The sequence below is a fragment of the Urocampus carinirostris genome, chromosome 6 (assembly GCF_059441175.1).
Source record: "Urocampus carinirostris isolate Australia breed hairy pipefish chromosome 6, RoL_Ucar_1.0, whole genome shotgun sequence".
Classification (NCBI taxonomy): domain Eukaryota; kingdom Metazoa; phylum Chordata; class Actinopteri; order Syngnathiformes; family Syngnathidae; genus Urocampus; species Urocampus carinirostris.
The window spans coordinates 32537365-32552404 of NC_142354.1; the positions used below are offsets into that span (position 1 = coordinate 32537365).

The 15040-nt window shown below is 38.2% G+C and overlaps 1 protein-coding gene across 2 annotated transcripts; it reads left to right on the forward strand.

Annotated features, from left to right (window-relative positions):
- The first annotated feature begins 1601 nt into the window (after positions 1 to 1601).
- prr13 (proline rich 13) lies at positions 1602 to 9090 on the forward strand. 2 transcript variants are annotated; one of them, XM_088338767.1, is made up of 5 exons: positions 1602 to 1921; positions 2048 to 2092; positions 6186 to 6220; positions 6297 to 6775; positions 8554 to 9090. In XM_088338767.1, the coding sequence occupies exons 3-5, from the start codon at positions 6205 to 6207 to the stop codon at positions 8602 to 8604; spliced, it is 546 nt and encodes a 181-aa protein (XP_088194893.1). In that variant the 5' UTR covers positions 1602 to 1921; positions 2048 to 2092; positions 6186 to 6204; the 3' UTR covers positions 8605 to 9090. The 2 variants fall into 2 exon arrangements, with proteins under 2 accessions (XP_088194893.1, XP_088194892.1); XM_088338766.1 differs by lacking the exon at positions 1602 to 1921 and having other exon boundaries at positions 1928 to 2092.
- The last annotated feature ends 5950 nt before the right edge of the window (positions 9091 to 15040 follow it).

Sequence of the window (15040 nt, forward strand, 5' to 3'; positions counted from 1 at the left end):
ATTTTAATTATGCATCCACGGCAAACTGGGGCGGTAGTTCAGGAGGTAAAGCTTTCGACTTGGGATCAAAAGGTCACAAGTTCGATTCCTGGCTTCTTTGTGTTATATTTGGAAGTGTCCTTGGGCAAGACATTAAATCTCTCATGCCCCTGATAAGCAGGTAGTTGCCTTGCATGGCTGACATTGCTATTGGTTTGTGAGTGTGTGAAAATGGGTTAGTGTGAAGAACATTGTAAAGCGCTGTCATTGACCTGAAAAGCACTATATAAATGCAGACCATTTATATTTAACTGTAGTAATAATAATGTTTTGTTGTTGTAATCCTCTCACTTTGCAGTTTTCGTGTTTGTTTTCATTAAACTAGCTAAGTCGGACATTGTGATATTCTAAGATAGTCGTTGCAGTACTACACAAACATCTTGTTGGATTGAAAATGGCAGCTTTTCACTATATTTCAAATCAAGGGCAGAGAAATTAATGTTCAGAGATGACATAAATACCCCGTCTATTTACAAGGAATGATAGGCTCAGAGACAGTTTCTTTTCCAGGGCATTCACCGCACTAAATAAGCAAGAAAGACAAAAAAAATCTTACAAATGTATTGAGAAAACAAAATCATATTTTATTTATTTTCATTTATATTTTGCAAAATGTTTTCTGCTAATTTTCTGATGGAAACATGCCAATCTACAAGCCCATTTTTTTCCTTTTTAAGTTATTTAAATTACATCTTTATCTTTGAATTCCATGTTTAACCGTGTTGTAAACAATGTTCACTGTGTTATCAATGAGAATAAAAATTGTTTCAATTCCAATCGGTAAATGGCACTATTTTAGGAATACAATCTAGGTTTTTTTCTCACTTTACGGTATTAGCTTAGATCGGTAATTAATAACATTATGTAAAAGGACAGTGTTTATTATCTAGCGCCCCCTAATGGTAAAAAAATCTTTATTGAAACAAACAATATTGACTGAACTATCATAGCATTATTTTCATTTAGTTTTATTTAGTTAGTTCTAATCTTTTACCGCAATGTAAGTTACTTCATATTAAGCATTTGTATATCTTAGTTCTGCAGTTGTTTTTCTTATTAATTTCAGTGTTTCCTCATGGAGGATGTCTGGAGGACCCCTGCATTGGTAGGGTGTGATTTAATGGCTGAAAATCTTCCCTGCGGCGATATGCTGTCATCATCAGTGTGGATGAGTCTCCCTCATGTCTTTTTCCTCACATGGTTAATCTTCCCCTTGCCATTAATACACGATGTATCTTTTCATACAAGACTTTGTGCATCAATTCCGTGCCTGAAAAGTGCTTTCCAAATAAAGTTGGATTTGATTTTGATAAACGTGTAATTTTTAAAACACTCGTAGGTTGAGAAACATGCATTTATTTTACACGGAATGAGTCTCACATAGAGGTAGCAGACATAAATGCTACTATGGGTACCGGAAAAAACAAAAACCCCATGACAGGCCGGGCAAAACATTTAAAAGAGAAATTGTGCTGTTTGGTTACTTTGAGTCTCTGTAGTTTGTATTCTCCCTTGTGCTTTGAAGCACTCATTTTCGGTTGCACTAAACAATACAGCAAAATCTAGCGGTCATACGATACACACTGTCCCTTTAAATTTACGTTCAGTCGCAAAGCAATGCAGTGAGCGCAGTAAGTTTTACATGTCCGCAATTTGGGTGGGCGATACTGAGAATTAATGTAATGATCCAAACCAAGGGCAATAGTATCGATCTAATTCAAGTACTAGTTTAGCATTGGTAAAATATCGACATTTGGGTACATCCACATCTCGTCTCCTTTGACAGCAGCAAAAAAAATAGACTAGTTGTGTTTCCACCTGAAAACAATAAAGTACATTCCTTTGTATTCAATTGTTCCATCACGTGTAAAGAGACTTGCGTGTAAGTTTAAGGTTGGGCGCGGCTTCCTTTGCCTACGCATGTTTGTTTCTCGCCATTAGCTGACTTTTTCTTTTTTTCTTTACTTTTTTTTTTAACGCACTCGCTGACTCCCTGTCAATGCGGAAGTCAAGCATTTGAAGCGTCTCACCCACCGAAAAAGAAGCCTAAAAGGTAAACTTTGGATTCCTTTCATTGCTTATTACTTGCCAAATAAATACCTTGTCAAAATATTTGCGTTTTATTCACAAAAAGTTGCAAGTCAACCGTTAAAGGGTTGAGATTTAATGACCGCCTTAGCTTTTGAGGACGTTGAACTTATGCTATTGCCCTACGGTCATTCAAATATGTCTTGTTCGATCAAACTGGAGTTAAAAAAAGACCATAACATTTATTGTTTTATTTATTAGTAGTAGTAGAATTAGTAGTAGTATTTGCTGATTTGCCGAGTGATTCGTTGGAAAGAGATTTTGACGTGACGTTATTAAGTTGCGGTTTTAATTCTCATTAACATAATAAATACGTTTGAATTTCTATTTAAATATGTAAAAAAATTACATAGCGCTGTTTTGGTGATTTTCAGATTGAATCCTCCCCTTACATTTATTTTAAGGGACAGTGTGTGTTATTTAGCGCAATGGTTCTCAAACTTTTGCAGTCTGGCGCCCCCTTGGCTCCCCAGTGTATTACTAGACCCCCCCCCCCCAATCTCCCCCCCCCCAGACATTTTTTTTACTTTTCAATTCTTCAACCAATAAAAGTACCTACCCACCTATAAAATGCACTAGATAACACTTTACGCTCATTAAATAGTGGTCTGGAGAATTTTCAAAATACAAAAAAAACACAAAATAACATTCCACATATTTATTTTGACATGTCTTCATAACCAAAGTCAATATCTAACATAAATAACATTTGAAAAAAGGAAAATAACAAATCAAGAAAATTTGCACAGTATAAAAGATCAAACGTACACGGTTAAAATAACCCACCCCAAACAAAGTAATCAACAACAATAAATAAATTGTGCACACTATAAAAAGGTAGACATTGCACACTAAACATAATCCACATACTTTTAACGCTGTAAACACGACATGTCTACAATTAGCATAATATAAAATTTACCATGTGCTACTGCAGCATGTTCATCAGTGCAAGAAATGTATTCAAGTATTAATTCAAACCCAACATTCCTGCTAACTTATTAACACTACTGCTACAACTATTTATTACTCTTATTCTAACATTTCACTTATTAACTTGCATAAATAAAAATGGTTACCTCTAATCGATAATGCAGTTTTGGGGTTGGACACTATTGGACATTTTTAGCTAGTCACAGCATCGGCTATTTCTTTGTGCCTTTGCGAACTTTTTTCGTACGGCGTGAAGGTCGCAAATGCTGCTTTGATGGAAGTTTATTTACCTCTCAGTACAATTGTAGATGCTCCTTCTTCGTCTTTTACTTGTAATCCTTTTTACATGCCGTGATAATTTTTAATTTGCTGGTACAATTACTTTTGTTTCCTCTGGACCTACGACTACGCGAAAGTAAATTTTGCAACAGGGGTTTTCTTCTGCTCCACGTCTGCTTCGTCAAAACCAAAATAGGTCCAAACAAGTCATGTCCTTCCCTTCTTCGGTGAAGGTTTGTTTCCTTCACGTTCGTTGACTCTGGGACTATGTTTACGGAGTCTGCGATGACACTCAATGAGCTCACACGGTGGGTGTGGCATAGTGTGGTGCTTGCAAACTTTGAATGATCTGCATTCGAAATGATCTGCATTTATGTAGCGCTTTTCAAGTCAATGACTTCCCAAATTGCTTTACAGTGTGCTTCACAATTCTCAATAGCGGCCTTGTATTGCAGCCATGTAAGACGCTAACCTGCTTATTGGGGGTATTAGGGGTTCAGTGTCTTACCCAAGGACACTTCGACATGTAACACGGACAAGCCGGGATTCTAACTGGGATCCCTTGATCCCAAGACGAGCGCTCTACCTCCTAAGCTACTGCCGCCCCTGAATCGCGTTTATTGGCTTGTGCTGTTATTAAAACTTGCCTCTGATTGGTCGGCGCTTTTAAAACTCAAACGGTAACAATTGTGGTTGGCCAAAACTCCATCACTCACTACAAAACCTTGAAAAAAAACGCAGTGTTTTGCGGTTTCAGAAGCGCACTACGTTCAAACTTCTGACTTCGACGTTGGACTGCCGCCCCCCTACCACCTTCTTACATAGTTTTCTAGTCGTTAGTTCAATATCTGTAAAATGTATTCTTTTTTTTTTTTTTAAATTTTACATTGAACTAGAAAAAAACTAATTTTATATATATATATATATATACTGGACTGTCTCAGAAAATTAGAATATTGTGATAAAGTTCTTTATTTTCTGTAATGCAATTAAAAAAACAAAAATGTCATACATTCTGGATTCATTACACATCAACTGAACTATTTCAAGCCTTTTATTATTTGAATATTGCTGATTTTGGCTTACAGCTGAAAAAAACTCAAAAATCCTATCTCAAAATATTAGAATACTTCCTCAGACCAAGTAAAAAAATAATTTTATAACAGCAAAACTAAATCAAACATTTGAAAATGTCCATTGATGCACTCAGTACTTGGTTGGGAATCCTTTTGCACGGATTACTGCATCAATCCGGCGTGGCATGGAGGCAATCAGCCTGTGGCATTGCTGAGGTGTTATTGATGCCCAGGATGCTTCGATAGCGGCCTTCAGCTCATTTGCATTTGTAGGTCTGGTGTCTTTCATCTTCTTCTTAACTATACCCCACAAATTCTCGATGGGGTTCAGGTCAGGGGAATTAGCAGGCCAATCAAGGACAGTAATGCCATGGTCAGTGCACCAGTTACTGGTGGTTTTGGCACTGTGGGCAGGTGCCAGATCATGCTGGAAAATGAAATCCTCATCTCCATAGAGCTTTTCAGCAGATGGAAGCATGTAGTGCTCTAAAATCTCTTGGTACACAGTTGCATTTACTCTGGACTTGATGAAACACAGTGGACCAACACCAGCAGCTGACATGGCTCCCCAAACCATTGCTGACTGTGGGAACTTCACACTGGATTTCAAGCAACTTGGATTTTGCTCCTCTCCAGCCTTTCTCCAGACTCTGGCGCCTTGACTTCCAAATGAAATGCAAAACTTGCTTTCGTCTGAAAAGAGGACTTTGGACCACTCTGCAACTGTCCAGTGCTTCTTCTCCATAGCCCAAGTCAGACGCTTCTTCCGTTGTCTTGAGTTCAGAAGTGGCTTGACCATGGGAATACGGCTATTGTAGCCCATTTCCCGGACACGTCTTTGAACTGTGGCTTTTGATACCTGGACTCCAGCTTCAGCCCACTGTCTTTGAAGCTCCCCCAAATTCTGGAAGCGGCTCTTCTTCACAATTTTGTTAAGGCTGCGGTCATCTCTCTTGGTTGTGCAGCGTTTCCGGCCACATTTTTCCCTTCCGACAGACTTTTTGTGGATATCCTTTGAAACTGCACTCTGTGAACAGCCTGCTCTTTGAGAAATTTCTTTTTGTGTCTTACCTTCCTGATGGAGGGTATCAATGATGGTCCTCTGGACAGCAGACAGATCAGCAGTCTTCCCCATACTTGTGATTTAGTTTACTGAACCAAGCTGAGTGTTTTTAAGGCTCAGGAAACCCTCGCAAGGTGTTTCGAGTTAATTAGATGATTCAGGTGATTAGTTGAATAGCCTACTTGTATACTTTTTCATGATATTCTAATATTTTAAGATAGGATTTTTGAGTTTTCTTAAGCTGTAAGCCAAATTCAGCAATATTCAAATAATAAAAGGCTTGAAATAGTTCAGTTGATGTGTAATGAATCCAGAATGTATGACATTTTTGTTTTTTTAATTGCATTACAGAAAATAAAGAACTTCATCACAATATTCTAATTTTCTGAGACAGTCCAGTATATATATGTATTTCAGGTGAATTGGCCGGTCCAAATTGTCCCTAGGTGTGAATGAGCGAATGAGTTGTCTGTCCCTGTGTGCCCTGCAATTGGCTGGCAACCAGTTCAGGGTGTCCCCTGCCCACTGCCCGGAGATGGCTGGGATGGGCTCCACTGTATTACAACCGTTTAAAATCTATTAAATTAGTATATTTCATACTTCTGGGCTAATGCTGTCTGATTTCTTTTTTTTCTGGTACTACAAAAGTCTGTGTTGGATTTCTAAATTCCATTGAAATGTTAATGCATCACCTAATTTCTTTCCAGAACTGTCAGAAGATCTACCATGTGGCCAAATCAAGGTATACAATACATAATCAAAATCTTTGGGAAGATTGTGGCATGGGTAATATTAAATTATTTTTATGTCTACATTAGGTCCATCCAACCCAGCCTTCCCTCCGGGCTACAACCCTGCATACCCCACAGTCCCTCCCGCAGGAGCTTTCCCCCAGCCCCCAAGTCAACAGTACCCACCTGTCCAGTATCCATTTGGCGGAAACCCAGCCATGATACCCAATGTACGCCCTGGTGGGACCCCATATCCAAGCACTCTGGGACCACACACGTACCCAGTGGCACCAGGCGGATATCCAGTTGCCCCTGTTGGAGGTGTCCAAGCTGGTGTGTACCCACGTTCTCCCAAGGGTCACCATAAAAAGGGACACCACCATAGTAAAGGCCAGCACTACCATGGCGGGGTCAACCCCTTCAATCCCTTAAGTGGGGCCTTAGGCGGGGGTATTGCTGGCATGGCTATGGGAATGATGGGACACAAATCTCCCAAAAAGCTGAAGAAGGGAAAAAAGTTGAAGAAGATGCATAAGGGGCATGGGCATCACAAACATGGCGGGAAGGTGAGATTTGCACAATTCACACACTATCAGCTCTGTTAGGTGCCTAGCATTAGTATAGTCCATCACGAATGCTGTCTAATTTCAAGCAGGTTATATTTTGTTTGGTACAGTGATATCCATACATACAAACTTAATTTGTTCCAAGATTGTGCTCGTAGCTCAAATTTCTTGCGTATTGAGTGAATTTTCTCGTTATTAAATAATTGGCCCATTCTCAACCTTCCACCAGGATCAACGTGAACGCTAAATGCCTAAAAAACAAATCTTCCTGATCAATAAAAAACATTCAAATAGGGATTAAACAAAAAAATACAGTAATAAGATAAATAAGCTGATATTACAAAATGCGGGAAGCACGGCAGCACAGTGGTTAGCGCGTGTGCGGCACAGTTCTGAGGTCATGAGATCGAACCTTCCTGTGTGGAGTTTGCATGTTCTCCGTGAGCTTGCATGGCTTTCCTCCGGGCACTCCGGTTTCCTCCCTCATTCCAAAAATATGCATGTCAGGTTAATTGGCCGGTCCAAATTGTTCCTAGGTGTGAATGAGCGAGTGAGTTGTCAAAGGACTGCACAGGATTACAATAACACAATTACCTGATCTTAAACCAACCCTGCGACTGGCTGGCAACCAGTTCAGGGTGTACCCTGCCTGTGCCCGAAGATAGCTGGGATGGGCTCCTCGAGTTTATTATGGAGTCTCTGTAACGGTGGTGTATGCGTGGTGCGGAAGGAGTGATGGCGCACGACTTTTCATATTTAGGAACTTCCTGTACACTTAAAATTGAGGTTACTGTAACTTTAAATGAACATGAAAACACAAAAGAAAATTACAGAGAACTTTTTAAATGTATTTTTGCCTGTTTCAGTTTTCATTCATCACTTTCTTTTGTCCATTTAGATGGACTCGCTAGGCTGTGTCTTTCTACTGGTCTTTGGGGGGAAAAAAATCTTATCCAAAAATAATTGTCTCTGCCTCCCCTAAAAGATGATAGGGAAATATAAGTACAGTGTCACAACCAGTTGCCATTTTTTCTGTCTGGATGTTTTTGTCCACAAAAGTGGGAACTACCTCCAACTTAGCCAGCTCTAATCTCCCTTTTGAAGACAGCTTCTATAGTTTGTCCTCCTTTTTGCGTTTTTTTTTTTTTTTTGTAACAGGAACATAAACTCCCTTGGAAGTTATTGCAGTGAAGCGCTAAAAAAAATCTTCCGTGGCTTTGTGATCAGCACTCGCTGCTTACCAATTGTACTTCTAGGCTGGATCACTCACACAACATCTCGCACTTGTTTTTTTTTTTTTTCTTGCTTCGTTTTATTGTCATCAATCTCCTTTTTTTCCTCAGACACCTTACAGTTTCCCTTTCCGAAACTCATGGCCGATGTCCCAAAAAGTCCTCAAAACGAAATGCAATAAAATATGATGAAAAAAATGCAAGTAAAATAAACTTTCTGCGGAATACAGCAGGTATAAGGAAGGGCTCGGAATCAGGTGCATACGCAAAGTGAACCAAGCTGATGGCGGTGAACGGTCTTGAGGGATCCGTAACGGATTTTTCTTCGTAAAGTGAGCAAGATTTTTGTTAAAAAAACGTTTTACATTGAAATTCTTGTGTGTAGAGGCGCTCGTAGAATGAGATATCACTGTATTTTTCCAAACAGGTATGGATTTAAGAAGGATTTTCTGGATTTTATAGAAAATCCAGAAAACTTTACAGTAATAATCCTACCACCAATCAAATTGACATTGCATTTAAACATTTATTTCATTATTCCCACAGTCCTCCAGCAGCAGCAGCAGTAGTAGCAGTAGTAGCAGTGACTCCGACTAAGGTCATCTTCCAGTCTACTGTAAATGGCCTGCTCAATGCCACCATACAATTGATTATTTGGAAGTGTGCAAAAAAATATCAAGAGATTTATGTGTACATCTATTGTACCTCCATTTAAATGTCCTATATTATGTTACTGAATATTTTAACGAGATGTGTGGAATCCGGGTCACTATTTTAAAGCCTTTGCATTGTACCTTTTTGAGTAGTTGAGCGATGTGCCTGTAACATGTTAATTATTGTTTTGAATTTCGCTTGGTAAAACTCTTCAGTTTGGTGGTTAACAAGTTAATGTACCATGTGTGTTATTTGTATGTTAAAACAATTATTTGTTATTCAGTGTCATGTTTGAGATACTGATTGTTTAGATGACGTGTTTCAAATGTAGAGGGAATGGTTTCATTATTATTTTTTTGTGTGTGGGGTGATTATTATCATGGAATATATTTTTTAAGAGATACATCCATTCTTTTTTTCATTTTCAAATCTTGGTATTGATCCTTTGCACGCACGTGACGACACAATAATATTCCGAAGAAAACGGTGGGTATGGCCAGTAAACGGTAGACAACAACAAAAGAAGCTATACTATTCGACACCATGGAGTTGTCAAACGAATATTGTCTGATGGATGAGGTGTACCTTGTCAAACCACAAAGCAGTATTTAGAGAAACTGAAGATAGCATTAGCAGGGCTAGTTATCGACCAATACAGTCTTCCTCCTGCCATGTTTACAGATCTAACCAAACCCCCCAGTCTGCCTTAATTCAGTTCATATGATCTGTACCACTATATTGGAAATCAGGAATCTCTAACCTTTTTCAAGCTGAGAGCTACTTTTTGTGACTTAACAGCGCAAAGGGCACCCAGTTTCACATGAATTTCTTAAACAGCAACTTAGCTCTATGGCTTAATAAATAGCTAAAAAGTTAGCTTGATAGTTAGCTGGAGAGGTAAACAGGTTAAAAAAAAGGGAGCCAGATAGCTACTTGAAAGAGTTGACAGTCAGAAAGCTAAAAACAAAGCTAGATCGCTCGATGGAAAGAAGCCCAAATTTTAGCTTCATAACAAGCAAAAAAAACATTATTACCAGGTTAATTATTTAAAATGGAGGTTAAATTGACTCAGTCAACCGACCCCCCCAGAAACAATTGTACTAGAAAATCACATTGACTCAGCACGAGTGAGTAATTTTCAGAACAGGTCCGTGGACATCTCAACTGTCCTAAGGGAGCACTACGGTGGAGACACTTGTAAATGGAGTATCGCTGTGCCGAAAAATTGAACCCCGGCGTGAAATGTCCCCTTAGCCAAAATGTTAGAAAAATGACTGTATCTAAGTTTTGGGGGAATATAATAGAACACTAAAGCACGTGGCATTTGCACCTTATATAGAAATCACTTTTGAGCATGTTACTTCCGCGAGCTGAAGTTTTATCTTCTGAACATTAATTTCCCGTTTTGTTCATTGATAATTTGGCAGTTCATTTCGGTGTAGTAAGCGTTATGGTAGAGCACATTACAGTTTTTAATACTTGTTATATTCAGAAAATACACTACCCATGAACATTACTGTTATGAATTGCTGGTTAATCGCAATAAAAGCAGCTTGTTTATGTTGTAAGAGACGGCAACAGTAAGCATGTAGTAAGCACTCGCTAAGTTAGTATGTGTCTTTGACTTGACTCGTACCTATTTAACATAAAATTCCTCAAAAATACACAAAGCGTATCCTGTAAAAAATGTTCACTGCAAATCCTAGAATACGCTGCAGATGTTGTGCCCCTCTGATGTGCAGATGAACATTGTCATCTTCTGTCTTCATAAAATCTGGTTTGGAACCTTTCCCAATGCAGATATAAATCACCATCTTAAAAAGTGGTGGTTATATTCTGTTGTCGTTATTGATATTTGTTTCAACTCGAATGCTTATTTATGTGCTGTGTGCTAGCGTGCTCTTGCCGTCCATCATGGTTCTCATTCTGCCAGGGAAGGCAACGTGACGTCACGTGCAAAGGCTCAATAAGGTGATGTATATGTTGAAATGATTTCATAATTCTTCAGAAATGCATACCTGCCAACATGTACGTTTTTGCCGTACAAAGTACGTTTATTATGCATTTTAATACATGTACAACGTACAAGAAAATCTGTATGGAAAAACGCAAATTTGTCAATTATGGGTACCGTCCGGTATACACTGACTATCACGAAACGGCAAATCAATCAAGTCAAATAAGTTGCCGCGGTATCCTCTGTCTCGGTATCGTTTTTTTCCCGTTGCAAACAAAGCAAGCGGTTCGTGGCTACTGTGCGCAGTGGTAGTTGTGTAGTGAAAAGAAGTCTGTCTCTTTTTAGAGAACCGGCTTTTTCGGCTCAGCTCATTAAAGAGAGCCGGCTCTCAAACGGCTCTCTTGCTTTGATGCATTATATTACGAATTATTATGTTGTATAAAGAAGTTAAGAAAAAAAGGAAGTTTAAAAGGAGAAAATGAAAAAAGACAGGTTTGTGGTTATCCCTATAATCAGTATATTACCAACAATATTTTAATTCAGAAAATGAATTAATAATTTGAATATTCTACTTAATCATATTTGCATGTATTTTTTCATTCTACAGTGTATGTCCAAGCCACTCCATTTTTGAACTTTTTACAATAAATCTCATTAATGTTGAGCAACTCAATATCTCACAACAAAATGTTGATTAACGATAAATATGATATGACGAAACACATGTACAATATAACATGTTAAATTACATAAATAAACACGTTTGAAAAAAATGGTGTAAGATTATTTTGTAAGGGAAAATACGAATGTTTGTAAGGGCATGGAGCCCTGGAGGTTGACCGGTATGGAAATTGTCCGATTTTTATTGCTACAGCCAACATGTAATAATTTTAAACAAGTGATAATTGGTATTCTAAGACAATTTATGTACGCAAATGCTGTATTGTTGCTTTTGGCCCATGTTTTGTTTGCCATATACTTCACAGGTCTCGTGGAAACACCAATGTAAAAACATGCAAATAATTAAAAAATGTTGGATGGATATGGTCAATATTTTACAACCGTGCGTGAACGTCTATCATCCATTATACAAAATTATGTCTTTTTATATTTAGTTAAGCGTTTCATTTTTGCTATACGGGTTTTTGTTATAATATTTCAGTGTAGTTTTTTCCTCCATTGGGCGGGACGCACACAGGATGTGGGCTCAGATTGGGTGAGAGGCAAAAGTTCGGAGGTCGCCATGTTGTTGTCTTTGTGTAGAGGAGTAGAGCTCGATCTCACATCACTCTTCCCTCTTCCCCCGAGTCCTATCTAAACTCTTCCCCCCCTGGGTTTCTACCCTCCCGAACCTCTCCCCTTCTACCCTTACAACCCCAACCCATCCCCCGGTCATCTCCAACACGCGAACCGGGTAGGTTCAGCTCAATCATTTTGATTAGATTTGTTGCCCGTGTTGTTGTGATCCGAGAAGTGAGGAGTAGCTTAGCATCATGCTAGTAGGCCGCAAAAGCCACCGTGAGTGCGCTGTCTGAAATTAGCATTGTTAGCTTAGCCAACTACCGGAAACGTCAAATGTGGAGCTTGCGCGGAGATCAAACCACCTCGCATTTTACAGAATCTATCATGAAAATCACTTTGTTCGATTTAAAATTCCTCACAAATTGCCAAAATGCCTTACTGTTATTTTACATTCAAGCTAACCGTTAGCTTCGCTAACGAGCGTGCGCATGACCCATTCATTCCCCCAACCCCCCACTTCGAAAACCTCCAAAATGCTAATTTCTGTAAATGAAAGTAGTTTAAAAGTTACCACAATAAATTGCACATCAGACTTATGAATGCTAGCAAATCGATTAAGCGATCCTAGTTTAAACCAAACTAAATCAAGAAACGCTTCTAGGAGGTTGAAATGTCAGGCGCCGAGTAGGCACGATGCTAATAATGACGAAACTGTTAGCCGGCTAACGATGTTGGCGTTTAGTCCTGTTTTCGCTACTCATTAACTCGCTAAACTTCAAACTACATTCACACAAACCTGACTGTGATAGTTATTTAAATCCTCATAAGTAAAAGAAACGTCAAATAACTGAGTCTTTTCATGTTAGCGTACGTTTGAACTCAGGAAATCCGTATAGCATTCATTCAATATGTTTAAAACCCTGTTTAAGACCTATTAGTTATTGGGATCGATAAAACTTATTCCCACAACCTGTATGACACTTAAAACAATCTTGTCCACTTTGGCTTCCATGTACGAGAAGGATACTTTCCGAGCTAAACTGCATTTATTTCCTCCCACGTTTTTGTCAGACATGTTACAACAAACGTAATTACACAAAGTTAAGAACTCACGAGTTAAAACTCAGTTGTCCAAACACATTTGGACATAAAGTTGGTTCAACTATTACTACAAGTGAGAGCGAGATAATAATCACGAGACGGTTGGCTTCTAATCCATTTGAAAAATATTTACATTACGCATAGGGAAGTACTCATAACAGGACCAGTGTTTGACTGCAAACACTGATAAAGGTAAAGGTGCATGACATATTTCCACGGCTGTTTTACCTTTTTGTCAAAGTGGCTATGGGTTAAATTTGAATGATTTAAAATTACTACTGCGTTGTTGTCATCGCCTGCTTTTTAACATGTGTCACGCCTACCACTAGTAGTATGCATTTGACTATCTATGATCAGATTTGCCTCAACAGTAATATTTACTTTCCTCTTTAATTCTATATTGTACACAGTCCCAATAAATGAGCATTCTACAGCACTAAACAAATACATTATTAGATGTGTTAGAAACTAGCTTAACGTCCCAGTGTGTAATATTTGACCACTAGATGGCACTGGATTGTCTAATGCGAACGAAATCCAATGCCACAGAGAACAGCCTAGCTGTAAAAGGACAGAGACCTCTGGGTAAGGATTCCACTATTTAAAAGAAACACACCTTTTTTTACCTAGGATTTATTTTTTTCTTGAAAAATAACATGGGCATAATAGTAATGTATTTTTGCCTAGTATTCAAAAAAAAAATTCCCTAATATTTTTTGTACCATTAGAAGGTACGAAATATATTTAATATTAAAATACATGAACAAAATGTCCAACTGAAATCTAACCCTTAACGTTTTGACAGCCCACCGCCAGGACGTTGGAAAGCTGTCGTTTCTTCACGATGTCCCCAGTCACTGAAATACGTCATGCCACATATTATTGGAAAGCTTAAACTCTTGGGGTTCAAGATATGATGATCATTTCAAAATATAAACATCACGATCAGTCTGAAGCAAGATATCTGAAAATTTTAAAGCCGGCATAGCTTACCTACAACGTTTTTTGAGTCAGCTCGTGATACGAATTCCCGCAAATATGGTCTGTTTGCATTCATTGAAGTCCAGTGAATCCAACAGTGTAGAATATTTACTCCAAAACGCACAATAATACCGACAGATTAAAAAAAAACGCCATAAAGCATTCCTGCATTTTTCAATGATCTTCATTTGTTAAAAATAAACAGACTCGTCAGATTATTTTCAATACTTGCGTCAGCCTCTGACCTTTTGATTGACACGGCTCTTGGCCCAATGCAATTTTTTTTTTTACGGTCCTAAGCCCATGACAATCCATGAGGGCCTTTATTAAAAAAAAAGGTTATGACCAATTCGGCTTTAAAAGTATTTAGCCAATAGTGACCAATTTGAATGTGGGTTGACAGCCAATTAATTCCCAACGTAAATATGTGCACATTTCCGGTGTGTAATCAAATCAGAGCCGAACCCAATCATGATTTATTTTTACGCATCATTATTAAGAGCAAGTGTGCACAATCATGCATCCACTTCCCAAAACAGAGGTGAAACATTTACAACTCTTTCACAAAAAAAATGACCAAAGCAAAATACACGAATGCAAAGTTTTAAGGGCCGTGAAATGATCACTTCCAAATGGCCACTTTTGGAATCGCCTGGACGTACCATGAGAAAAATGTGTAAAATAAAATGTTTCGTTTTTCAGATAGTGATCAAATTTGACAAGCTATTAGGTCATGCTTCAAGCTATTGTTTTACCTGTTTTTCAGCTAAGATGTCCATGTTACATACTTTTGCTGACATTTGCCTTCAAAAAAGAGAGAGAATAAAAACCTATTCCTGTGTGTTCCGACTCCGATTACTCAATGTTTTTAGCACTTGCAGTGATTATTTCAGTTTGGGACAAAATCTCAAGTGTGTTACCTTCAAAAGAGACGAAAACAGTACTATCCAAACGATTTCAGAACATAATTCATTATACATGAGGTATGTCTTGGATTGGGATTTTAGACAAATTTTACAGGAACGGTAAGGGGTTAAGATAAAACTTAATTGTATGGAGTTTTTTTATTTTTATTTTTTTAAAAACATTTCTATTACA

Coding starts and splice junctions, on each gene's coding strand:
- prr13 (XM_088338767.1), top strand. Junction 6,776..8,553: donor ATCACAAACATGGCGGGAAG/GTGAGATTTGCA, acceptor TTATTCCCACAG/TCCTCCAGCAGCAGCAGCAG.